Raw genomic sequence first — 27,641 nt, 5'->3', positions numbered from 1 at the left:
GCAAATATTTGACACACATTTTATATGTAACACTGCAACCTGACAGACTGCTGACCTAAATGCAGTTCACTGTTTCACTGTCAGCTTACCCATGAGGCATGTGTAACAAATTTTGCCATCTGCACCAGTTTACGAGAGCCCTCCCTAGTTCGTCTGTGGACAATTACACACAGCCAACGGCACTGTAAGTATGAGGACTATGCACACCAACTACACATGTATCAAGACATAACTCTCAGCCAAAAGGTTGCAACAAAGAAACTACAGACAGAAAATGCAGCAAATAAATCGCAAGCAAAGGAAGAAATTAACAAAATGCCAAGTTTTTATTTACTTTTAAACAGATAATTAAAAAGCAGTGTATTTTCATCACCTATTTAACTTAAGTGTTAAGCTGTAAACAGATGAGTCAGGTAGTAAGTCACCAGTGATCTCAAAATCATATGAACAAAATTATGAATGCATCATCTCGGCTCCTAGGGTTTTTGCACATGTAGGCACAAAAACATGCAAAAGCTTATACTAAGCAGAATTTAATTTGAGAGTTGAATTAGTAACTTTTGTGAATAAAGAAGGTTGCTGTGGCTTTGAAGAAAAAACAGTCCTTTATCTACAAAGATAAATTAAAAGGTTGATGTTTTAACCTCAGTCTACATGTCTTAGTGCCCTCAGGCAAAACCCCCATATTACCAGCGAACGTGTTCATTGGTCAGGGAGAAAAAGTGAGACAAGCCTTGGATAGGAGGATTAAAATTAATCTAATCTATTACATATTATAAACAAACATATTTTTGCATGCTTGCAAGGTGCAAACTTTGTGTGGTGCTTCATAGTGAGGAGTAAAGCACTACATTCATGATATTTTGGCCTCTTAAATATAGTCTGAATGGTTGATTGTGTTCAAGCACCTTATCCCTTTAACCTTTCACCCTACTTTAAAAGTATCTTTTTTGGAGCAGCCAGACATCACCTCGGAGGAATCTAACACCTCACTGCCAGTCTCTCCACTAAGTGAAAAAGGCTGTGTACCCTGAGTAATTCCTCCGCTGCTAAAATAAAATGTCACACAATATCACCAGTCTAATGCTGATTGAAAATCTTTCACGTCACATGAATGTATGACTTGCAACTGAGGAAACAAACCAATAAGGATACAAGCAATTCAAAAACTGTTATTAATATAGGCACGACTGAACAACCATGAGATTCAACAAAATTTGAATTATCAGCAACTCAAAACACTGAAGGACAGGAATAAAAGAACAAAAACATCCCTTAAACAACAAGCTGTCAAGCTGGTTAATCATTCTGATCCAGAAATGTGCTGGAGACTGGGTCAAAGCTGAACTAACGCTTGCCATCTGCTCCAGTTCTGAGGGCCCAACTCATTCATAAGCACTTCAGCACTATGCAGCAGCAAACATGCACACACTCATTCATAAAAGCTAACTCACTCACCGGCGGTCCTGGTTCTCCTTTTAGTCCAGGTGGTCCAGCAAACAGTGAGAACTGGGTCGGCTCCAGGTCAAATGTTTGCAGACCATCTGTTGAAGCTGGAGTGACTGCAATGGCTGGTTTGAAATCCTGCACGCTGGTCACTTTTGGCTCAGGTTTCCTTAGAGTTACTGTGGTAAACTCCTTTTCATGTGGACTGTAGGTGTTCGAAGGAGACCCCTGTGTGGGAGCAGTCTTGGTCCAGAAGGTTGTTTTCATCTCTGATGGTTTGGTGGAAACGGGTGAAAGTATAGGTTTTCCAGAAGTTTCTGCGGAGTTCCTCTGCTTTGTGTACTTTCTGGTGTGCGATTTTAATTTTGGATTTGGTGTACTCCTGCTAATCCAAAGTGGTGCAGTAACAGTCTGAGTTAAAAGTCTGAAAGGACTTCCCAGTCCTGGATGAACTGGGGGAGAAGCAGAAACAGCACCAGGTTTTGTAGAGCTTACAGTCTGATAATCAGCTGTTTTGTTCAGCAACAAGTGGTCAGCTGGAAGAGGAATTGTAGTCCTAGTCAAAGTAGTCATCTCTGCCCTTTTGGGTCTTTCTGTCAACGGCAGTGAATTTACGTGAGTGAAAGAAATATTTGGGTCTGAAAAAAGAGGTAGCATGGGAGAAAACACAGGCCGATAGGTGTCTGCTTCTCTGCAGTGTTTCTTAATATGATCACAATAGTTATGAGCTGCCTTAGCAGAGGGATAAATGTCAAACTGACAAATGGCGCCTTCAAATGGCACCGAATTGTGGTTCATTTTGCCCAGCAGGAAGGAGCCATCTGAATCCAATACAGTCTCTTTTTTAGAGGATAAATCCACATACAGACTTCTCTTACCGCAAGATGTGTGCAAGAATACTTGGTGGGTTTGAATATCCAAAGCAAAATTGTGCCACTGGCCATCATAGACATCATAGTCAAAACTCACATAGCTTTTATGCGCAACATGTACAAGTACCTTTCCTGGTATGAACTGCAATCCGAGCTGCACTTTCCTTTTTTTAGACAGAACTGAGAAAAGAAAGGCGCTGTTGAAGCGATGAACAGACAGGCTGAGAATCAGGGAGAGGCTGGTGGTGTTGAAGGTGGCAGGGATCACAGTGCGCAGGGGCACCTGGATGCGGGCCCTTGGAGTAAGGATGACGCCAGACTTGAAGGGGATGACGCCATTAAGAATGGATTGAGCGGACCCGCCTGTCCTTCGCCCAAAGAGCCCAAGATGCTTCAGGATATCCACATCTTCAAAAAACAGGAAAGAGAAGTCAGAGACAATTGGGTTTGTTAATGATACTCACATTTATTTTGAACTCCTAGCATGTAAAACACAAAAGAACATGTATTTTGGATTTGCTCGTTGCCTCTTGTTTAATCTCTTTTTTTTTTATTGCCACACTGCATTTTCCCTCAATATGAACACTTAATGAGACATTCAAATGAAAATGTGTTAACAATTTGTGTAAAAATCTCCTCATCAAGCATGCTGATCTCCATCAAAGTGTAAACTGGAAGAAATGAAACTGCAGGAACATAAGTGATATTTAATGTGCTATGATGCAATCCTGGGATTTTACAAGTATAAAGTCCGACTAATGGAAAACCTGCAGCAAAGCAATTTTTAAAAAGTCACATAAGAGTCCCAATATAGGGTCACACATCAGCATTTACTTTGGGGGATTGCTGCATATTATGTAATCCTTACATCAGTCTTAATTAGGACAATCTCAGGAAGCAGAAGCTGAACGAGTCCCCGGAGAAGACAGTTGTGGCGATGTAAGAGGTTTCTGAGTGCACGAACAGAAATGTTATCTCACTTTATCTGGTAATGTCTGCTGATTAAAGATGATTCCTCTGACAGGAGCCTGAGCTCATGAAAACATACTGCAGGTTGCTTGCTGCAGGTTTTAATTGCGAATCACGTCTCACGAGAGGAAAATGTGACTAATGTTCCCACATTACGCTGCTGTGTGTGTTGTATATTGCTCCTAATTGGATGCACACCTTTGAGGATTAAATCCACATTGCAGTGGAGCAAAGAAACAGGCTTTCTTTCTATTAAATTCTTTATTATATTCTTGAAGCTACTTTTTAAATTTCATGCTGGTGACCGAAAATTAATGTGGCATAAACAATCTATACCAAAAATATATATGCACTTTTAATGAATTGGCTCTTTGAACAACCTCAGTCTGCAGAAATACACTGGACTTAAAGAGCTAACGATTAATCCAATTGTGGCTAAGACCAAAATAGAGTGCTGCCATCTTCAGAAAAACTCCAAATTCAAAAATTTTATTACCATTCATGAGAACTATTTTATAAACCTTTATAATGCCATCAGAGTAGTGTCCCCAAAGTATACTCTGAGCGGTAAGTGATCACCTAACATAGGTGTTTAAACTTCCACATTAAGAACTGATATCAACTCTTGTTTGTTAGCAAAAAATCATATGAATTCCTGTATGAATTTTAATAAAACTTTTCAGAAAGTAATTAATGGCTTTTAATTTTTAATTTAAATAGAATTCTATGGTCATTTGCAAGAGTAAATAGCTGCAGCAGCTAGCTGTAGCCCTTCCAGTGCAACCTGGGGCATTTCCTGCAGGAATATTATGTTTCTGCCACTGTAACTGTTTAATGTGAAATTATTAGCAATGTAAATGTTTATAAAATAGTATTTGCATATACCGCTGTGAAACTTTCAGTTGTTGGAGACGTTTTAAGATGGCAGCAATCCACTTTGGTCCTGGACCAGCTTGAACAAGTTCATCAGTTGGATCAGAATTAAACTATTTCTCCAACTAGCCCTTTAAATCTTCAAACATTAACACATTCGAGGTTATTTGAAAGTCCAACATCAAAAAACGTTGGAAAACTTTCTATATTCCTGCCAATTTCTTTGTTAGACAAAACTAGGAATCATCTGTATTAACAAAGTCGTTTTCTGTTTAACTTGGCAGGGCTAAAGAAAAAAAAACATCCAGTCAGTCAGCACTTCCTAAATATGGAACATTAATCCTCTTGGTAAGTCCAGTCTAAAAACAAAACCTCATAAAAATCTCAGATATCCATCCTTTTCTACAGTAATTCAAAACAAATGTGTGCAGAACTGAAATAAACTGCTGAATAATGAATTGCGGCCCAGAAGAAGAGAGACGAGTTTAGACTCAAGAGAGGGGAAACCCTGCTCTGTGTTCAGGCAGCAGGAGGCCAGCCGAACTGAAAAACTCACAGATACAGAAATATACATCAAATAAACGCTGAAGAACGAACAAAGACAGTCGACAGTCAGTTTTCCTTTGCAGCACTGATTTGAATTGTTAATAAGGTATGAGAAAGCAAAATTGTTCTTTGATTGTGTGAAAATGTTCTCGGGGCTTTTCTCTGCATCATTTTTTAATCCACGTTCGTAGGCGGGACGCCTGAGGCTCTTTATGAACTCCTGATGAACAGAACAAAAAAACTAAGAATTAATTTTATAAAAACATAACACAGCCAAGTTTGGCTTAAGAACAACTACATCAGACAGGAAAACTTTGCCAGAGAGCAGGCACGTGTTTGGATTATTTCATTTTCTAAATTAGCACGCAGTCCATGTGCTCTGCACGTTTTCTGCAGTGGTAAAAAGAAAAGAAGAAACTAAATCCTCAATTTTAAAACAATCAAAAGAAAAGCTAAAATTAGCAAACAAAAGTAGCTAAAACCTGAGACTTTCTTAACAAAACATACACTAAAATTACATTAATTAAAAGCTAATATTAAAGCAAATATCATAGCACCCATCTCCTAAATGAGCTGAACATGTTTATACCTGAATGATTAAGTATGCTGAAGTAGTTAAATGCCAAAAAACGCATGAAAGAAACTGTAAAAAACTGGCATATGCTGAGTCAGAGCTAAAATTCTAAAGAGTCATCCAAGCACATACTTAGAGACAACAACAGATCGCACAAAATTTTGGTTTAAAATTTTGTCATGCATAGCAACAGGTGATATGTATTCCATAAAAGAATGTTACTTTTATTTTTGTTTTGAGGCTTGTACAGAGGTATAATTTTAGCATAGTTGCTAAGACAGTATCAGACATACTGGAAGAAGAATGGAAGCACTAAATATATAGAAAAAAGTAAAGAATGATTGTCAAAAATATAATAATATCCACAGCAGTAATCAATATCAAGTGTTAATCACACAACAATTACTTTAAAAGAAATGGGTGGAACAGAGAGATAACCTGACCAAGGTGAATCCCGATTGTATTTGTCAGATACTATAATCAATAAATAACTTATATGCACAATGAAAAACTCATCTTAGAAGCTCTTTCTTCATCCATTCTCTTTTATTGTTGCTTAACTGCAAGAATATTATAATTTTATCTGATTCTGACCTTAAATAGTCTTTCAATGCAGTGTTGCACAGGAGGCATCAGGAAGCGTCACTGTAACCTCCTGCTGAACCGTTTTAATTTTCTCATATTGATTATGAAGCACATTTGTGACATTAGCTTCTCAGTTGTGTGAATGCATGAAAAGAAAAACACTTAGTCGGGTGTTTTGCCCGTAAGTTGCTTACCTTGCGCTTGTGCCAGTCTCAAAGAGCAGCTGCAGAACAATATAGTCCAAAGAATTAGAGATCTCCTGTAAAACATTAAAAAATAAATAAACGAATATGGGACACAGTCAAGTTTTCATGCTTTAATTTTTTTGGTTTTGATTTAGTCCTGAAATGCCAAATTCCACGATACATTCCTACAGATAGATAACCTGAGCTATAAATTTCAAATTTTCTGTTTATTTACTACCATCTAAGCTTTTGGTCTTAAAAAGCTAGAAAAGAAATCCCAGATAGTGTTCACATTTTTGAACTACAGATTGTTTTAACTCATACTGAATCCATTCCATACTGAAATATTTATTTTGAAGTTACAACATGTAAAGTAGTACAAGTCTAAATCATGTGCAAAAGATTATGCACCAACCTTTAGATGCAGTGTATTTTGCCAGGCTTGCTGCAGTTCTGCTTTTGTTTAAAGACAAACATCTGTTTAAAGACAAAAAGCTTTATCTTATCTCTTTTTTTCCCTCTGACCAGATAAGCTACTGCTCAGCAGGACTGGTGGGTGCTCCAACAAAACCACTCTGACTAAAAACACTAAATCTCCATGAACCTCCAACACTGTGGATAAATGTATGAAAAAAAGTCATACATCAGTGCTGGCTTTTATCTTTAACATCTGAATTTGTAACACATCACGGCTGTGCACCATTTCACTGTGGGATTTTTTATGCATCTAGAAGGAGCTACATTTTTGCGACCCATAGATAATCATATAACCATTCATCCATTGGTTTTCCTTTTTCCATGGTGGGGTCACAACAGCAACAGGTCCAGGAGGGAAATCCAGATATCCCTCTCCTCAGTGACACTCTCCAGTTGCCTCTAGGGGATCCGAAGGTGGAGATTTAATGCCTCCAACAAGTTCTGGGGCTGCCCCAAGGTCTTCTCCCAATAGGTTGTACCCAAGAGGTTCCCTAATCAGATGCCCGAACCACTTGAGATGATGAAGCTACTCACTGAATCTCTAAAGCCGAGTCCAGCCAGCATAGAGAGGAAGCTCAGTTTAGCTCAGCATGTCATGGAGATCTCATTCTTTCAACCATGATCCATACCATAAGTGGCCCTGCAAGACCATAAGTAAGGGTTGGAACATAGATGGACCAGTTAATCAAGACCTTTTGCCTTTTGGCTCAGCCCCTTCTTCACAATGACAGACCGAAGCAACCCCCTGATTAAAGTGGATGAGGCCTCAATCCGTTGATCCATCTACTGCTCCTTACTGGAGACCAACTCACACTGAGAACAAGCCCGGCACCTCATATTCCCACAGCACCTCCACAGATTATCTCAGAGAACACGGTCATAAGTCTTCTCCAGATCCACAAAACACATGTGAACTGGACAGTTAAACTCCCATAAGCACCTAAACAACTTTGCAAGGATGAAGATCTTGTCTAGTGTTACATTGTTTTATAGTGATCATGGCAGCACTGACATTTTTTTTTACCAAACTATATGTATTGTTTGCAGAAGAAAAAAAAATGTACAGAAACTGCAGTAAAAAGTACCATAGTAATATGACTTGGATTCCATTCTTTTCATTCTGTTTCCGTCAGTTACTAAAAAGGCACAAATAAACTTGACATGTTTTTCGGATTATCTTTTTTCTTTCAGATTTGTCAGTTTGAGTCCTGGAAACTCTCAGGACTGACTAAAGTTGTGCTTCAGCGGCAGAAAAGCACCAGTAGTTATTTGACAGTCGTGAGGTCTTGAAACTGTCTTAGCCACTGTGAAACGCTGTGGTCCTGTTGGTGGGTGAGACCATTTTGAAATTGGATGGAGGCTGAAGTTCTGTGCAGATGTCAGGACTTTCAGCATTGTACGAAATGTACAAAATTATATGAACTAGCCCACAAATAGGGTAACAACTTGGGTGGCGAGATGTTTTTTACAGTGGCAGCTGCCACCTTCTAGAACCACCCCTGTGTTTCTGTGCCATACTGGTTAAACCAGTGGTGTCCAATCCTGGTCCTCGAGGGCCACTATCCAGCATGTTTTAGGTGTTTCTCTGCTGTGACACACCTGGTTTGAATGATTGAGTGATTAACAGGCTTCTGCAGGACTTGGAAGACCTGCTGAAGAGCAGGGAAACATCTAAACCAGGGGTGTCCAGTCCTGGTCCTCGAGGGCCACAATCCTGCATGTTTTCCTTGTTTCCCTGCTCCAACACACCTGATTCAGTGGTTAAATTACCTCTTCATGTTCTGGTTCTGCAGAAGCCTGTTAATGACACACTGATTCAAATCAGGTGTGTTGGAGCAGAGAAACAAGTAAAACATGCAGGATGGTGGCCCTCCAGGACCAGTATTGGACACCACTGATAAATGAATCAAAGTTTGGGAGATGGATACTATTCCACATTAGGCACTGCAAACTTCCCACCACTAATTTATTTCAGGTTAAATGATAAAGGTCGTGCTGAGTACCACTCTGAAGGCTTTAGAGTGACATAAATCATAATTATCACCAATGTTGTGTTAGATTTTTACACCCCAGAGATGATAATTTGGTTAACCCCAGCGGATTAAACTCAGTCCCAATGAAAGCTGTGGCAGGAATTCTCTCTTTTTTGTACATTAGTGGTTTTTGCAGACAAATGTTGCTCAACCACTAGTTGACGATTTGAAAAAAGTTCTCCTGCTTTTCATGTTAAACTAAAGTTACATTATGAGCAGAAGCAGAAAAAGAGGGGTCCAGTCTCAGTGTGTATCTGGCAGAGTGACGTGATGCAACATTTTGACTTTTCCTATCTCCTCCCACTGGGACAGCAGCCGGCCGGCCAGCTGAGGGAAAACCACAGCAGGGAGGAGAGAGAAAAGGGGGAAAAAGGAGGAAAAGGAGGAGAATTTGGATTGTCTCCGCCTCTCATCCACACATCTCCCCTCAAATCAATCCCAGATCGTTTGGCAGCTCATTCTGACACAGGCTGAATGGAGACTTTCACTGAACTGTTTCCACTTCCTCTTATCTGCAACTTATTAAACTTTCCCTTCAGGCTCCGACACAAAATAACTGTATTTCAGTTTTCCAAACACAGCAAGTTTGTTTCAAGCTGATAATAGTCCAACTTTTTTATTTTTATTTATTTTATTTTTTTTTTTAAATCAAGCTTACAAACAAAATATCGCAGAAATCCTTCGCCTAATTGTGTCTTTCAACCCGGACGTGTTCACGGATACATGGAGGAGTCCTTTTTGTTTATTTTAAACCCAGAAAAGTGTTATTTAAAAAAAATAAATAAAAAAAATAAAAAACAATGTCTGCACTCACCCCCCGACTCCAGTGGTTTTGGGTTCGGAGTTCGGGGCATTGTCCGGCTCCATTACTTCATTCTTCCCTGAGAGGTTTCAGTTCCGTCCGGAGGAGGTGACTTTTTCCATCCCAGGTGTTCCTTCAGGCTCGCGCGAGGAGTGAAAGGTCCAAAACAAACAAACAACGCGAAAACTAACCAACACTGAGAATCCTGTTTGGTGTCATTGTCCTGTGATTCCTCTTAAAAAGTAAAAAATAAAAAAAGGTCCGCTCCACCTGTGCGCTTCTATTTCTGAATAACAAGAGTTCAGTTTGTTCGGCTTTGCAGGAGAACCGCGGCTGCAGCTACAAGATGACCGAGGTGGTGTGTGTGTGTGCGCGCGTGTGTGACGACTTTCCAAAATGAAAGTTTATTGTGGACTCAGGGAAATCTTGAGAAGCGAGAAGCGGGAAGGGGGGGACACACCTCCCTCTGTCGCCCTCAGCTGACATCCAGGGAAACACATTTGGAGCTCGAGCTGAAGGTGTGTCCTTCCAGAAAGCCGGACCCCCACCTGCCCACGTGCTTGGTGGCGCTTATTCTGCTGAAACTTTGCAGGATTTGAACGAGTTGTTGCATTTTGGTGCACATGCAGGGGCACAGCAAAGGTTTTTAGATATCTACTCAAGCCCCCTCAGTGCCTCCCTGAAGAAAACAGACTGAGCACTAACTGAGCAGCTGTTAGGTTCCTAAAGGTACTCACTGCAAAGTATGAAATCAAACATTTAAAGATTATCATGAATATCGTGAATAAACACTTTAAAGTTCTCCCATATCGACTTCACCAACCTTTTTATACAGTCTGCCATTCTTACTCAATCACCGGCTGAGGGGTTTTAGTTTTATTTCAGCTGCAGTTTGAAATAAATTTATGTCAGATTTAGGTTGTCTTCTATGGAAAACTTGAACTGGGTGACTCCACTCATCACAGTCACTGTTAGCATAGTTAGCATCGTTAGCATTGTTAGCAATCATCAACTACAGTCTAAACTGGAAACCAAGTGGATTTGGTTTTGTTCACACAAGTAGCTTGCAAAGAAAATGCGTGTCAGCTGACGTTTCCTGCGAAAAGCGTATATGTTTTGTTTATTTTTTTTAAATTTGTATGTTAAGGCTATAAGCCTCAAGCAGCTTTATTTCCTTGTTTTTTATTTGTTTAAACACATCACTAAACACAATAAACCTGCATCTGTGTTTACAAAATATATTTATTTTTCTTACTTATAATTCAAATAATTTTAATTTCATAAACTCTATGGCCTATCAGAATTGTTAAAATATTTCAAATCTTTCATAACTATTTATACAAATTTGGATTTTTAGGTAAAAAATGTTTCAATTGATTATTTAAAATGTAAAATGTTTGTAAAGCAAATAAATTAATATTGAGTTCAGCTCTTTTTAGGGGAAACTATCCTGGAAAATCTTCTGTTATTTTGTTAAAATGGTTATTGTACAATATTTAAATGTTGCAAGTGTAACAGTCTGTAACTTTATGATAAGGTCAACTACAACTAATGCAAAAGTAGTTTTCATGTCACTAAAAGTTCATTTATTAGAACTCACAGGTGTCTGGAGCCAACTCAAGCACCTTTTATTTCTTGTGAGATAATTTGTTTGACAGTAGAAGGTTTGAAGTGTAAACACTCCCACTGTTTCTGCTGCTTAACTCCTCTGTTAGTGTTGAGCTCAATTAAACTGGAGCAGATATGACCGATTTATTTGAATAATTAAAATTTAAACCCACAAACCAGCTTTCTGACAACATTTTTTATCTGCTTGACCAGCATTCACATCTGTTCTCATCAGCTTTATAGGAGAATAGATGTCAGGATTGCGCTGGTGTGTGTGTGTGTTTTGTCGTGTGCTGTGAAATTCCTCTGTCCTCACTGACACGCCTTCAACAAACACACTATGACAGTGTCCAGGGGAGAATCAACAGAGCACCGATTCAGCTGCCTGCAACTGGATCCCTCCTCTCCACAGAACCCCCCTCCCGGTCAGGAAGGAAGGGAGCTTCACCATCTTAAAAGATCACTTCCCATCTACCTGTTGGAGCAATGGCGGATGTCAGCTTTTGTTACCTCAAACTTAAGTTCACAGACAAGAAAGGCAATGTCTTCATATCCTGTGGAAGAGTCCAGATGAAGATCCACACCTGGAGGTTAAGGTTTTCCATGGTCTATAAAAGTTATAACAGCAACCTGTGGAACTGATTATCAAACTCTAGCCTTGTTGGAAGAAATACTTGAGTTGAGATCTTTCCAAAAGTCGGGTAATAACAATAACTGAAGCAAAAGCAAAAATTATATATATATATTGCACCTTTTATATCAGAGTTTTAGACTAAGGTCATCTTATGTTGAAAAATGACAGTGTTGTAGCCATTTTGGTCAATGTTTGAAAACAATGTTCAGACTCAGAGTATGTGTTGTGAATGACTTTCAGCTACTACCACACCAAATATTTGGTCAACATCTGTAAAATTGACTGAGTTACAGCCATTTTATTGTTGGCTAATGTTGATCAGCTGTGGCAGACATCGTGGTTTACACTGACTCCAAAAGGTAATCAGTTGTAAATGAACCTCTAAATAATTACTTTCTGTAATTGTCAATAAAATCTGTCCAGTGGTTCATGAGATATTTTGTGAATGGACTGACAAAGTGGCTTCCAACAGTAAAATCTAAACTTTTAAGTTAAGGTGCAATGTTTAGCACCTAAAGTCTGAGCTATAGCCACACAGAATGTTTGCACAATATCTGTAAAAACCACAGAAATTTTTCTCATTTTTGTGTCTTTTAACATCAGTTGGCTGTGGTAGCCATCTTGAATTGGATTGGCTTCGGAGATATTTCAGTTTAGTGGTTCATAGGACATTTTGCTAACAAACAGTTGACTCCAATGGTTAATGCCAAAGTTTTAAACACAGATTTCAGGCGATCATTTCTGTTTGCTAAGATCATTTTGCTGTGGCAGCCGCATTGAACTGAGTACACTGCAAAAGTTGAGCAGTTGTAGACCCAATGATTACTTTTAGAAAGTTTCATTAAAACCTGTTCAGTGATTCTTAAGATATTTTGCAAATGAACACACAGACACAGGCAAAAACACTAACACTCCATCTTCACTATTATTACTATTATAAACACCATTTATCACGTCCAGACGGTAGATATTTAGATTACTCTTCCAGTCAGAGCGAAGGCTGTACCCCTCATCCTAAAAACACAGAGACGCTTAAACCTTCCAGCCAGGGCTGTTTTGACCTTTTGACCTGGTGTTTTGTTTGCTATTTGGTCTCTGTGATAGATCTACAAGAAGACAGACCTTTGAAGGGTTCCTGCTGTTGAACCTTCAGTCAACAAAGAAACCGACAGTACAGATTTTAGTATTTGCAGGGGCTCAACCCCAGCCCTTTTATTCCTGCTAAAGATGTAAAACTAATCCTAACCGTGTATTTGTTGCTCTGGACAGATACTCGGGATGTGTTGTGTCAGCAAAGTGAAATTACTCATCCTGTTGTAGTTTTCATTGCGACAGGGAGTTTTTAGAGAAAATGTAATTGTTGTTTTGGTCTTTTCAGTGAATATCTGAAGCAAATATAAAGTCCAGAATGTCATCAGACATAAAAAAGAGGTGATAAGTCACAACAGGTCAGTAAACATTTATAGAATAGACCACTGTAAAACTGTCAGTTTAAGTATGGGTTTGAGTAAAATAGATATTTTTGTTTTATTCTATAACCTACCAATTTCAAATTTCAAATAAAAATATAGTCATTTAGATTATTTATTTGCAGAACATGACAAATGGTCAGAATAACAGAAAGATGTGTTTTCAGACCTCAAACAATGCAAATATTTTAAGACATCCCAAAACTAATGATTTAACTTAGAAAGCGATCAGAAATCATTATTTGGTGCAACAAACCTTCTTTTTAATCACATCTATGTATGTTCTCAGTATTTCACATTGCTGTTGGGTGATTCTTTTTTTGTCACTCCAGGAGCAAAGATTCAGTCAGCTCAGCTATGTTTGATGGCTTATGACCGTCTATCTTCCTCTCAATCACATTCCAGAGGTTTTTAATGGGGTTCAGGTCTAGATATTAGGCTGGTGCCATGACAGGGTCTTGATCTGATGGTTCTTCATCCACACCTGGACCCCACTGAAAGCCTGACGCTCACTGGATCCCTCTGTCAGTGAAGCCAAAATTGCTGGTGCTATTGCAAGAGGTTAACGATGACCACAAAAGTGTGTTTTTTTTTTATACTTTTCCTCGTTAAATAAGATTTGGTTCAGTTGATCAACTAATCAATATCTCATTAAGTAGAATGAAATGTGCTTGTGTTAGAATCCAACAGACACCAGTTGTCATACAAGTAGAGATGCTGGTTTCAGAATTATTTGCAGTGGTCTCTTAATTTGTTCCAGAGCTGTGGTTCTTTGGGGACATGCAGAGGTTTGTGGCCTCATGCAGGCTGGGGGTCCTGGACATGAAAAAGGTTTTGGTCTTTTTACAGCTGGCCAATGGAACGGTGCACCTCAGAATGCTGTAATGTCATCTCTGATTTCCTTCCTGACAGCTGTTTAAGAGGAGACTGTGTCCAATTCATGCAAAGATTTCACTCATTTCTCACTTGTGGATTAACGCTTGTTTATTGGAAAATATGAACAATCTTTGGTAGAAAGACAAGCATTGATTTGTGTGTTTTTAGAAGAGATCCATTATTTTACTCAATTCACTGAAATTTAAAGAAAACAAACGGTGTGGGAGTATTTTTTTTATCCTAATCCTACATTTATAGAACTCAACTTTATTTATAGCCCTCAGATTAACAACCTTTCATTGTGTGCTATCTAAAAGTGATGGTAATTTGTTCCATAGTAAAAACAGCAGGGGACTTGATAGGATTATGAGCACTTTGAGTCATTCTGTTCTGTTTTTATAGGAAGCTCCAAAATATAAACTTAGAAAAGCAGCACACATACCTTTTTATGTCATCCTCCAGTAATGGAAACTCCTGTCAGATAAACACAGACTCTTTTGTTGTATTCTCATGTCTCGGGGAATTTAGGTCGGGTGGATGCAGCAAAGCTCGGTGCAGGCACAGCTGGATCCAATAAGAACATGCCCTGGTGCTCTGTTTGTCCTTTCTATACATTACAACAGGAAATTTGATGAAACGTTACATTTAAAGCAATAAAAATATTAATTTTTTAAATAAGTTTCCCCAGAGATAAATTTGTGAGGCTTACTAGCTTTTTCCAGTTTGTTATGATTAAAACATTTTTGGAATTTGGTTGTTAAATTTAAAGGAAACAAGCAGTCAGTGTGTAAACTTAAGAAGAAATTACAAGGTGGTTTCATGCAGTTTTAACATCGTTGCTACACAGACAATTATTTATTTTGTGATCTTTTCTCCTTTTTAAAACATCCCCACAATAAGCACTGTTGCATGTTGTTGCAGATTAGATTAGATAAAATAAATGGCAGATTGAAAAGGTAGGCTCTGAGTAATGACTTAGATCGTCCTAAAAGATATCAGAAGGATTGGAACCTGGAGGAAGGAATGGGCCGCTGATCAAGAGAGGCAAAAATTTCAGGAGGAGGGGAAAGGTGAAGTAGGTCAGAGAGGAAATGGGGAGAAAATACATGAAAGGACTTGTAGGGCAGGAGAAGAGGAGAAACTTGTATTGAATTCAGTTGCATTTTTCAGCTAAGATAAGCGGAACTTGTCTGTGTGTGGGGGTGGGGGGCAACGACCTCTCAGCACCTTCTCAAGACAAGAGGTCTTGAGGTCTGTGTGACACTTTATGATGTTTGTTTTGTTATTGTCCGTATAGCTTTTTTTTTTTAAATCTCCTGGGACACATTTTTCCAATACAAGCTGTTAGTACAGGACCTGTTTTGGGAGGTGGGAGTCATGCACATGCCCAGTGCGTTTGAGCTGTTGTTGGGAAATAGTATCAGTGATGGTGGAGATCTCAACCTCCTCCAGAAGGTTGGTGTTTGTATACTGATTCTGAGGATTTGCCTGAGGCACCTCTGAAGATAAGTGCTGTGCAGAAGGGGAGGCAGCCCCACAGCTTTGTAGACCAGAATCTGTATCTTGGTCTGTAGGTCTACTCAAAGACTCTTCACCTGTGTCTTGACAAGGCCCCACTGACACACCTAAGGCAATGAGGTAATTCATCATCAGTGTTAATATTAGATGATAGGAGGATGCCAAGGTGTCTAAAGTTGTCCATATTTTCATTTGTTGTTGTTTGGGTGTTGACATATGTGTGGTAGGTGCTGGTTGATAGAGGTTTTGGATCCTTTTTATGTTGATTGTCAGACCAAGCTGCTTGTAAGCTTTGGCAAATGCATCTAGAGTTCATTGCAGGTCCTCTTCTGAAAGGGCTACACATTATTGTCAGCATACTACACTTCCAAGATGGATATGGTGGTGGTTTGACCTTTAACCCTGAGTCTGTTGCTGTTTAGGATCAAACTTCCTAAACAGACTCACACAGAGACACAGAAAAATTGTACCTCAACAATCTATTGACTTCTACTTTTCTCCACTGCAAATAAATGTTTAACATCTTTATATGATTTTTGCACCACATCTTTACACTTTTGGTGCGGTTTTACTGCTTTCTTTATGATTGTTGACACAACTGGTAGCATATTTTAGTGAAATATGTCTTACAGGCCTTCCATCCAGCTGATTTATGAAGTTAGAAACTTGTCATCAACAGGATGAAACATTTTGCAGACAAATAAAATAAGAGTTACTGTTAAAGCGAAGCAAAATATGCCTCAAGTGAAAAATAAAATTACTTTGGTAAATGTTTAACTAGGTGTCTTTTTGCTGAGACATGGGCCATGTGCAGCTTTATAAGGTGATGTAAATAACATTTTTATTGCTCATTGTGCAACTCCCAATTATCAAAACAAACAAAAATCAATATAGGTGGTTTAAAAGAGAAAATTAAATCCAAATCATCTGTCATTTGGTCAAATTTGTCTTTATGGTCTAAAGACAAGCTGCTTCTCTGTAGAAGCAGGAGAGAATGAAAGAATAATAAAATATCACAAATATTAGGCTTTTTTAAGCAAATGACCAATCAGGATGTTTGTTTGTTGCCAACACATTTTAAGGCCAAACTGATATTTTTAAAGCAACGTGCAGAACTTTTCATCACTACAGATATGCTGCAACAATTTGCACTTTTGCTGACATGAGTCATTGGATACAAATTTGCGGTGATGCAGTCAGCAAATATTTTAGTTGCCAACAAAACTGCATAAACAGAGTGAAAAACAATGTGCTCGAACACAACATCTTAATCTGTCTGAAGGCCACATTAGATGTGGTAATTACTGCCAATTCCTCACCCTGTGGAGCCGCAAAGTGGCAGGCTGCTGCCAAGTCTGAGGCATTGTTGTAGTGACATTTGAGCAGAGGATCAAACTGCTGATGAATTATTTGTACTGAAAAGCCACTCTTTCTGCCGAATGTCAAACAGCAGCAGGAGCCTTTGTTCAAGGAGCTGATTCCGAAACTTTTCATTCAGTATCATCTTAATGCTTTGTCACACAGCACAGAAAACAAGCCATTTCCGTGTGCTCAAACCAAACTGAAATCTGAAGAGTTACAGGACAGCAGAGTTTCTGCTTGTTGTGGAAATAGTCTGGAACTTTCCTTTAATGAATAGTTAGTTTTTGAGATGTAGGAATGTCTGGAGTAATTACAAATTGGCCATGTCTCACTTGTAGACAGCAGTCAAATCTTAGTTTGGAAAAAAAAATCTTAGTTTGGAGAATCAGGAAGAAATTATCATGAGGTGAGCTAATGGTTAGCCAAATGAGAGTATTTCTTTATGGGTTTTTTTAGGCTCATGACAAAACTTTTTTTCAAAAACAAAATACATAGTCCATTTGTTTGCCTAGTAACAGAAGTTGTTTGGTTGAGAAAACAGCTATAAACTAAACAAATGGTGTCATACACAAGTGTAAAGGTTTAGCTAATGTAGTGTTCTTTTACACTGGTATGTCGATTTTTGAGTAAAAGTTGTTTTATAAGTCTGAAAAAAAATATAAAAAACAGGCACTTGTTTGATTAGCTGTTATGGACAAAGACTTTTGCCTCTTTCTCAATACTCAATGCTCTATGAATGATGCCACGACTGATAAGGTAATAACTATTGATAACTTTTTGGCAGAACATGACTGGACTATCTTGACTAAACTGCATTCTTCAGGAGTCAGCACCAACATCGACCTCTCGTGTTTACCTCGTGTTTTCTGTGAGGCCCAGAACTTCGCCTTTTTTCTTCTTGTTACCATAACTTGGCAAAAGAAGTCCACCTAATTACCATGCCAGCAATGTTTTCAGGCTTGTGGCATGTCTCTAGTACACACAGAAAAAAATGAGTTTGAGAAAAAAAAAAAGAAAAAAACATCTTCAGAGTGAGTGGATAAAACAAAGTAGCCTCTGCCTGTGGTCGGTACAGAGCCTGTTTTAAATGGATCAAAAGGTTCGGTTCTCTGACGAGTCCACCAGCTCCCCCAGATTTCTAAAAACACAAACACGCCATCTGGCTTTTCAGGTGGTGACGTTTATGTTCACAAACATACATCTCTTCCCGTCCTTTCACCATATGTTGACTTAAATTATTATACCACAGTGCATTTAGTCTGTCTCAGAGCGTTTTGTTGTTTAATCATTGCCGTGATGGCAATGATGCAATTTAAAAGCAGCACTTGAGCATGTTTCTTGTTTGGAAATGTTTTCAAATGTAAATGTTATTCAAATTGAAACCCAGAAAGTGTCTCAGACAGCATAATATAACATATTAAAGTGAAGTGATGGGAGTGACAACCAAGGGTCAATATGTTAATGAAAAAGCAAACATTTCCATTGACTGTTTGAAATTTAAATAAATGCTTCTCACTACCAGAGTAACGTACTTTTTCATTATGTTAGATATTTTTTCCATCTCCATCCACCCCTCACCCTCGTCCCTCTCTGTTTGTGATGTTGTAGAGTGAAGTTTCCATTCTAGCGTTTTTCAAAAGTTCAAACTGATCCAAACAAAGAAAACAGAACAAAGATTAAAAAGCTGCTGCAGTTTACAGCAAATGCCCTCTGCTGGTCAAACTGAGACATGAGCAGGCTCTGCAGCTATTTCGCCTTGGCACATCCATCCATCCATCCATCCATCCACCCAGAGTCTTTCGTCCTGCACCTCTAAGCCACAGAAAGGTGACCCTCTCCCTTACCAGGGAGAACCCTAACTATAGGTTTTCAGTCCGGGGCTTCTGATTATTTCCATCTCCTCCTGTCACACATCCCCCTGTGAACTCTGTTGAAAGTCCAGCCCCCTTCAGGAGTTTGGTTTTGTTGTTTGGCAGCTGTGCATGGAGGTGAGTCCAACTTCAGGTATATCTAGTTGTGAAACTAACCATACCTGGTTCTTCCTGGAAAAAAAGAACTTCTAGTCACAATATTTCAGTTTTTGTTTTGTTTGTTTGTTTTTTTTCTCAATTTAAATATGTGTGCAGAAATATCAAAGTGTCTAGTACCAATCGCTGACATATTTTATGCTTACATCAGTGTACTAATATTCTCTTACTGGCATTTCCATCAAAAATCTCAGCGTAATGCATCAAACATTAAAAAGCTTCTATTTTCCAGCACATTTTGTAAAGTTTAATACTCAAGTTTGAACAATCCTGCTTACAAACGAAACTAACAAGGAGATAACTCTAATCAGCTTTACCAAAAGTCAAAGGTTTTAATCATGGCTGTCAGATACAAGTTCAAGGTAACAAAAGGTTTGTGCATTTTATCTTGAGGGGGGTCTAGATAGCTTAAGTAAATTTCATGGCAATCTTTTGAAACGCCAGGTTTTATGAAAGATTATGAGTAACGGTGTCTAAACTGAATGGGCCACTGCAGTGTATAGATATATACAATACTCTGCTCCTATTTAAAGTTGAGAAAAGCTGTCAGTTCAAAACTGATGATGACTTACAACAACGCCAAAAGGGGGATGGGAGGGGGGGAGTTGAATATTTTTAAATATCTGGTGGTTATTCAGAGCACAAATTTCAAAAACAAAAAGAGATAATAGCCTCACAAATACAGACACTGACTTTCTATACATTGTAAGTGGGAATAAACCACATGACCCCGCCAAGAAAACTTGAAGGAAATCTGAACAATGTACCACTGTTCACTTTATTTGTCTTGTTTTTGCCTTTGGTCAGAGTCAAGAAACTCAATTCCAAAGACTTTTCATTTTCCAGTCAGCTCTCGGCGCCGTATCGGTTACCTGAGAGTGAACTCCTGAATACCTGCGTATCAGCTGCAGCTTGTCTACTCGCATTCTGGCTGTTATTCCTAAGCTGTCAAAAATTAATGCATTTTCTTTGTTAGAAGTGCTGTTATCTGCAAAATAAAAAAATGAAAATCCTGAATGATGAGCCAAACCTGACAAGTGGACTTCTTTCTGAACTACCTTATATAAAACTGCAGCAGCAGGAAAAGAAATCCTCACAGATTGAGCCTTTTTGGTTGAAGGTCTTGTTCTTTGAAAGGAAAGAAGCGTGTAACGCTGCGGGATTTCTTTCATGGCAAATACATTAGCAGGCGGACAATGGGGTCAGTGATCTGAGTTTCACTTGTAACAGAGACGCACAAAGTCCTCACCGAAAGAATTACAGTGCGGCTGTTGTTTGCCAGCTTATGCTCAGCCAAGCATGGTGGTGTACCTCTTAGTTCCACTGTGACTTTATGACAAATGTGGCTGCTGAGATTTTCAAATGTCACCAGTCAAAAGAGAAAATGAAATGCTTTTTCAGTGCAAATAGTAAAACAACCAGTGTCATTTGCAAGACCAGAAAGTGTCTTTATTTAGCTGCTTAAGCTTTTTGTAGTTTGAAACTGCAAAGTAAGATAACTTGTACAGATGTAATCTCCATGAAAAAAGAAACAGTTTCGTTTATCTGTCATCCATGTGGGGGTTCAGGGAGCAATTTTTTTTAATCAGGATTCCACAGAAAAGGAATTTGCAATGACTGCAGATGAAGTACGGACGGGTTAGTTTCGGTGGAATCAGAACCGGCAGCCCTGAGAGAAGGAGATAAGTACCACTTTGACAAGCTTTGATCACAGGTACAGTTATTCTCAGAATGTCTGTGATGATAGAACAATGAGATGATGGCCTTGAAATTCACATGAATTTCTCCAGCTTTCCTTTTTTTTTTGGTCTCCCCCCTCGTACTCAGACTCTGAATAGGAGCACTGTCTGTAGGATGAAGGGACAAGAAAACTAAAATGAAGGTAGCTGACATGTCAAGACTTAGCAATTTTTTGATTTGGAGTGGAGAAAGGCAATGTGTTGATGGCTGCTGTTGTATTCTAGGGGAGGGAGGCCATCCAGTTGTAAATACTGCAGGTGCAATGATTCATTGTGGTTTCTTTTCTTTCTTTTTTTTGTCAAGAGGCAGCAATTTATTCAATAAAGCAACAGAGGCATCAGTGAGCTCCGTGCTGGAGTCGGTTCTTGTGTGGTAGGTGTGGAGTCATGAAGGGGAACACGGGTGGGAAGAAGAAGGTGGAGATGTAACCTCATCACACAGAAGAAAGGTTCAGTTCATTGATACTTCTTTGAAAATGCCTCCAGACTGCAGCACATCTTTAAAGCAAACATGCCTCCTACACAACCTGCCTGAACTAAATGGAGATGCTGCATTTCTTAGTGGGGCCACCCACCTATAGGAAGGAAAAAACCTTTGTGTGAGCGTGTGTTTGACGGTCAAACAAGTCAAATGAGTCAGCTTGTTCCTCTCCAACCTCCGAATGAGCACAAAAGATTCTTGTGTTTTTATAAGGTTAGTGCTTTTTGTAGTTCACAGGTAGATCCTACATGTTTCATTTGGGTTTCACTTCCTCTTGTATCCTGCTCATTAATCCTGCACTGATGTTGTTCTCCTGAAGGCTAAGATGCCTCAAAGGGAACTGCGTCCTGCAAAGCAATGCTCCCATGATGTCGTTTCCTCCCACGTCGCTGATGCCATTCCTGTCGAGGTCCACCTGCTGCAGACTCACGTTTTCCTTCAGGATGTCAGCCAGCAGCCTGACCCCGGGGTCACCCAAGTTGTTCTCATCTAAAATGATCTGAGTCAGTGAGCTGTTCCCTTTCAGGCTGTCGAAAAGTTCCTTCCACGCTGCCAGATCCGCACCGCTGGTCTGCGCCAGCCCTAGGTACTGAAGGTGGGAATGGGATCTCATGAAGGATGCTAACACCTTGACCCCATCGCTGCTCAGGCTGTTTCCACCGATGTCCAGTTCCAAAAGGGCAAAAACCCTGAAAGAGCTCCACCCAGGGGTGAGCTGCAGCATTAAGTTCTGCTCCGATGGGAAGAGCAGGGCCTGGTGGATGGCGATGGCGGCTTGAGCTGTTTGCTCCTGCAGCTCAGCTATTCCAGTCAGAAGGGTCAGAACTCCGTGGTCACGCAGTTTGTTTCCAAATAAGCTAAAGGAAGACAAAAAGGGACAGAGTTTTCATTTTCAACTTTATACATATGAGTGATCTTAACAGATTTGCTATTGGAAATGTAAAGTGATTGCAGAGTCATTTAACATGATTCATACAGAATTACTGTGGAAATTCAAGCATACATTCATCCAGAATAAACATTTTTAAAGTTTTGCAGAAACAAATACAGTCTTACCTTTTAAACCTCTAAAAAAAAGGATTACTAACATCTGCAACTGAAGGCAAAGCGGCAATAATGTTTTTCCCTATTTCTGTGTTTGTGTTTGTTCGTCTATACTGTTAGCAAAATATCTCATGAATCACTGGACAGATTTTAGAGAAACACATGGAAAGTAGTCACTGGATTGATATCTGATGATTAACTTTTGGAGACAATAAAATTTCACCAAATACATATTTTTTGTTGTCCTGTGTTTAATGTGAATTGTATTGCATCTTTCCTCATGTGTCATTAATGTAAATGTGCTCAAACTTTCCAAATCTGTCCGCGTGTCCAATCCAGTGCCACAGAGGTAAGCTCTTTAACACTGTTAGGATTTTGTGGAGAATAAGGAAATAACTCGGAAGCACTGGAGGCGTTTTACTTTGTTCTCATAAAAAAAGATGGATTTAGTCATTCAGCAGTGAAAAAGGGATTTTTTAGGTTGTAGCTTGTGCTTGAATTTGAATCCTCCTTTTAGTGTCTGATCAATTGTTTTCCTTTCTCCAGCCATTTTAAACATTTCCAAATGGAAGATGCTCCTGGGTGTGTGTGACTTTAAGTGCCTTTTATGCATTCAGTTCTACTTCCTCCTCAGGTTTCGGGTTGATTCGGCTCATTAGAGTCTGGGACTTACTGCAGGCCTTTCACCAGCAGCTTCACTTTCAGGACATCCAGCAGGATGTGAGCACCGAAGGGGCCAATGAGGTTGAGGTTGAGGTTGAGCAGCGTGACTTCAGATGGGCTGCTCTTCAGGACCCCAGCCAGGCTTAGAAGAAGATCGTCTGTAAGGTCGGTGTTCCTCAGAACCAGCTGCTCCACCTCATCAGATGTTTTCAACACTGTCATCATGGCGTCGAGCTGCATTCACAAAAATACACTTATTTAGGTTTTTATACGTGCTGTTGTTTATTGCCCACAACCTGAAGGCGAAGGTGGACAATGAGGTTTATGCCTGAGTCTGTGTGTGCTTGTCTGTTATCAAAATATCTCATAAACCACTGGATGGATTTTAATGAAACTTGCAGAAAGTAATCATTATGTTGCAATAAAATAGCTGCTAACATTTGAAAACAAACCAATTCAAGATGGCTGCTACAGCTAGCTGACCCTAAACACACAAAAATGGCTATAACTGGATTAGTTTTACAAATACTGATCTAAAACCTTGGTCAATATTTGCATACTTTTAACGTTTCGCCTCACAGTATCACATGAGATTATGCATACTGTCATAATTTTCAGGGTATGACCAAAAAGGCTACACCTCAACATAAGATGATCTTAGTTTAAAACTATGGAATAAAATGATGTTAGCAATCCTCCAAGAAATGCTAGGCCTTTAATTTAGGCGTCAGGAAACACGTTCAAGTTCAAAAGTTGAAAAATATCCCCAAACTGTCAAAAACCAACAGGACCATGCATTTTAAAGTTTATCCACTGAGCTTCAGAAATATTTCATGAAGCCAAGACTTATAAAACAATGACACAAATGTTTGTTGTACATTTGAACCATATAATGTGTTGACTTATTTATATCTTTCTTTGTTTCTGTGATTCTAGTGGGAAATTATGTACAATGTAAGGCCTCAAAACAACATAAAAAATCATGAAAAGAGAATTTGTTTTACTGACAGATCATCTTTTCTTGTATATAGAAAGATTTTCAGCATTCGGACCACGTGAGTACAGTACTAACATTAAGTATTTACAGTTTCTGCATGAGGAAGCAACACAGTTTCATATTCTTATGATGACTGGGAAAAAGAGACATCAGTAGGAAAGGTGCTGGAGGTTTTATACTCAGAGATGAGAGTCCAGAGAGAGACGTACAATCTGGCTGTCAGCCACCTTCACTATGCCACTTTGCTGCACCTTGAGGAATTTCTCAGCCACTACTGGAAGCTTTTTCATCATGATCGGCACGACACAGCCAAACACCTACCAGCCTCAGATAAACCTCATAGACCATTTGTTGCAACGATCTGTGTATTAAACTCTCAAATACTGAAATATTTATTTACAATAGAATAAATCTGTTGTAAAATAAGCAGGTTTTTAATCACGCTAATTAATTCCTAGAAGATGTTGACAATTTGTTCCACTGTGGAAGTTCTTCTGTTTTGTTCTTAGTATTTTAAAGAGTTCAGACTAATCAATTTACAAAATGATTTGTGTTTGACATGCAATTCTATTTTACTCCTAAGTCTATTATGTTAAACATATGGTGTGCATTAAAAACAACAAAATTATCTTTGTATTCAACACACTGAAGTGGGGGAAAGGTTTTCAAACACTTCAGGATTTCCTATATTTTTGCAACTTTATGATAATAGAAGTTTTGCAAACAAACCTAAAGTTAATAATTAAAGGCTCAGCAGGCAGCTATTACTGACATCTAGTGGTCAAGTTGAACATTGCAACCATTTCAAACACCCACCTACTACGATACCAGGCTACAACTACCATATAGGGTCACTTCTCTCTTCAGAGAAGTTCACCTGGCAAAAACTACATAAATATTAATTATTGTTTTTTGCTTTCATCCGTCTTGACATTGCTTTGCTCCTTTATTGCAAAAAGCTATTAGAATTTTAAATCAGGCTGGATTTCTGGAACACACTAATGTTTTATTTTTAAATTAACATGCATTAAAATTATTGGATCTTGTCAAATATTAAACTGCACAAATAATGTTCAAAGTGAGATATAACCTGCTGCCAGGAAATGTAGAAATGATGTATTCTGACAAAGAGGGGTGGTATAATTTTAGAGGAAGGGTTAGCTTTAAAACAACATAAAAAAAACATTTTTATCTTATACACTTATGCCTGAACTACAAGAACCTCCAAACAATTTCCAGTTTAAAAAAACAACATTAATCGAAGACATTTAAGTCTTAGTTCATATGGTTATTCACAATTACCTCATTATAAAATTAATGTTAATTACTAGAGAGTTCACATGAATGTAAGCATGTTATTATGTGAATGAGGGAATAAGTGTGGAATTGGAAATATATGTATTTACATAGATATATTCATGCAACTATATATGTGTGCATATAAATGAATATGTAAGTTTTTCTTGCACACAGCCAAACACAGCTATTGAAAAATTGAAAATATGTTGAAAGGGCAGGGATAAGATCGCACAAGTTTATATTCCTTCCTGCTAGTTTTCTAGTAGGTTTCAGTAGTTCTCAGGTATGAATGCTGGAACCCCTATTTATTATTACGTTTTATTATTATGCACTAAAATCTTACCTAAGACAGTTAATTTCAGAGTAGAGAAAAGAGCTCAGTCGCTGCAATGACAATCTGCCATCAACAGGTGAAATAATTTATCTAAAGAGCAGAAATGTATCACTTTCTTTTAATTGAGAGGTCTTGTGTGAAATGTGACACTGCAATTCCCACCTATAAAACATGGTGGTGGTATCATCATGGTTGAGCCTGATTTGCTTTTCTGTTGCTGATGGAAAATTAAATTCAGAGTGATTAAGATTAAAAAGACAAACTTCAGGCCATCTGTGCAAAAACTGAATCTGACCAGATGGGGAGTCTTGGATAAAAACAAAAGTCATTTGAAAGGCCTATCTGATAAACATTTAGAAGAGAATAATATGTCGTATTTTGGTTTGCTTAGATGAAATTTCTGACTATGTTGCAGTGGAAATACATTGACTTGAGCTGAGCTGTTTACAACACTATTCTGTGCCACGTATGATGCCATGATGGTTAAAACTTCTTGCAGGATGTTCTGTGTGAAAACTTGATCTTATGGGTCATGATTGAGCAGACATATAGACAATATCAAAGATTTTGCAGATTGCCAGGCACTATTGGAATATTTGAAATAAATCAGTGATCTACTGTAAAGAAAAACAAATCCTGAGATTCTGAGTCCCACTTCTCAAAACCATTTCTCTTAATAAAAGATGAAAGAAAGCTGAAGAATTCACATGTCACATGGTAATAAAACTAACAAAACAAAAAAGAAAAAAAAAAATTGTAATTTATGTTGTTATTTTGTTATATCTTCAGTTCTGGTGTTTGAATTTCTAGCCATAGCTCAAAGTAAGAAGTACTTCTGCATAAAGCTGGCTGTTTCAAAAGGCTCTCCTTTGATTCAGTGCCAACAGTGTTTCTGGCAGAAACTGGAAGAAACAGATTCACCAGAGTAAATCCGTGTTGGACACACACCTGTGCCTGCAGATCTTGCTCCTCCACAGGCTCTTCTTCACCAGGGTTCTGGCAGGTGGCATCCTCTTCGTCCTCGGGCTGCGGCATCGTGTCGCTTTCTGCACTGAGCTCCACATCTGAGCCCTGATCTTTGGGGCACGACAACAGCCTCTTTTGGAGCCGGCACCTCTCCAGGACTTGGCACACAGAGAGAGAAAACGATACAACCCAGGTGCAGTAAAACTGTCTGTTAGTAGCACCTACTTTAAATGAGAGAGTGAAAGACATAAGATTCAGTTTGTGCATTTGTTTGAGCAAAACAAAAAGCCGAGCTGCTGACATTTCTGTGTAAGTAAATCTTCCTCTGAGTGAATGTCTGTGTAATCTCTTCTACACATTATCAATCACAGCATTTTTTACTGCTTTTTTTTCTGCTAAAGTGTATTATGTGAATCAGTGACAGCACTCCGATGGGACTCATTTATTTCCTACTGTTATTCAATGTCTTTACTCACTGTTAGCCTTGAACCAGTGTTTGTTTGGACACCGGTTCAACTCGGCACTCATTTCCACACATTCTTTATAGAAGTCCTTTGGCTTTTCCACATCTCTGCTTCTCCCATCTGATTCCAGGTCTTTCTGTTTATCCATGTTCTGCTTAGTCAGCACATCTTCATCCTGCAATGAAACTTCAAAAAGAAACCCTTCGTGTTCTTTCTCATTTTTTTTCCACAAGATCTATTAAATGGAAACACCACATGCAGATGGCCTGGAGGGTCATTTGTGTCTGCATCTGTTTCTCCGTTATTTCTTGAGGAAAGAAACTGACTAAAATTAAAGCTCTCGCATTCCTTGTAGGAATGAATATTGCCCGCCACTTTTCACGGCAGAGATTTAAACAAAAGTCATCTTAAGCTGAGAAGGGATGGAGCTGTAGCTCTTTTGGTCAAACTTTGTAAATGGTGTTGCATTAGCACTTGAAGTATGTGTTGTGTCTTACTCTCAGCTACTATAACACCAAGTTTTAGCTCAATATCTAAAAATGACTGAGTTATAGCTGTTTTGTGTCAGCTACAGTTGACCAGCTGTAGTGGCCATCTTGAATTGGGGTGACCCTTTAATGTCAAAGTTTTAAGCTCAGTGGGTAGTGGGAGGATGCCGGTCAGACCTGGCAGGCCCAAACGTATTGTGAGGGTCTGTTGGGAACGTCTGGCAGAGTCTCCTGTTAGGCGGAGCTTTAACTCCCACCTCCGGGAGAACTTCGAACATGTTCCGGGGGAGGCGGGGGACATTGAGTCCGA

At 38.9% G+C, this 27,641-nt stretch overlaps 2 protein-coding genes across 3 annotated transcripts in view; both read right to left on the bottom strand.

The window, feature by feature from the left end:
- Positions 1 to 9,812, bottom strand: part of col27a1b (collagen, type XXVII, alpha 1b) — a 62,425-nt gene extending 52,613 nt beyond the window's left edge. For both annotated transcript variants that reach the window (XM_017412078.3, XM_017412080.3), the window contains exons 1-3: positions 9,375 to 9,812; positions 6,060 to 6,124; positions 1,459 to 2,726 (exon numbers count right to left, since the gene is read on the bottom strand). In XM_017412078.3, the coding sequence (XP_017267567.1) occupies positions 1,459 to 2,726; positions 6,060 to 6,124; positions 9,375 to 9,427 (1,386 nt within the window). In that variant the 5' untranslated portion in view covers positions 9,428 to 9,812. The remainder of the gene's footprint in view (positions 1 to 1,458; positions 2,727 to 6,059; positions 6,125 to 9,374) is intronic.
- A 9,385-nt stretch (positions 9,813 to 19,197) lies between these two features.
- Positions 19,198 to 27,641, bottom strand: part of LOC119616864 (glutamate-rich protein 3) — a 14,453-nt gene continuing 6,009 nt past the window's right edge. The window contains exons 8-11 of the mRNA XM_037974570.1: positions 26,856 to 27,029; positions 26,362 to 26,537; positions 22,794 to 23,017; positions 19,198 to 21,933 (exon numbers count right to left, since the gene is read on the bottom strand). Coding sequence (XP_037830498.1) covers positions 21,330 to 21,933; positions 22,794 to 23,017; positions 26,362 to 26,537; positions 26,856 to 27,029 — 1,178 coding nt within the window. The 3' untranslated portion in view covers positions 19,198 to 21,329. The remainder of the gene's footprint in view (positions 21,934 to 22,793; positions 23,018 to 26,361; positions 26,538 to 26,855; positions 27,030 to 27,641) is intronic.

This window comes from Kryptolebias marmoratus, linkage group LG1, assembly GCF_001649575.2.
Source record: "Kryptolebias marmoratus isolate JLee-2015 linkage group LG1, ASM164957v2, whole genome shotgun sequence".
NCBI lineage: Eukaryota > Metazoa > Chordata > Actinopteri > Cyprinodontiformes > Rivulidae > Kryptolebias > Kryptolebias marmoratus.
This window is presented reverse-complemented; position numbering and strand designations above follow the sequence as displayed.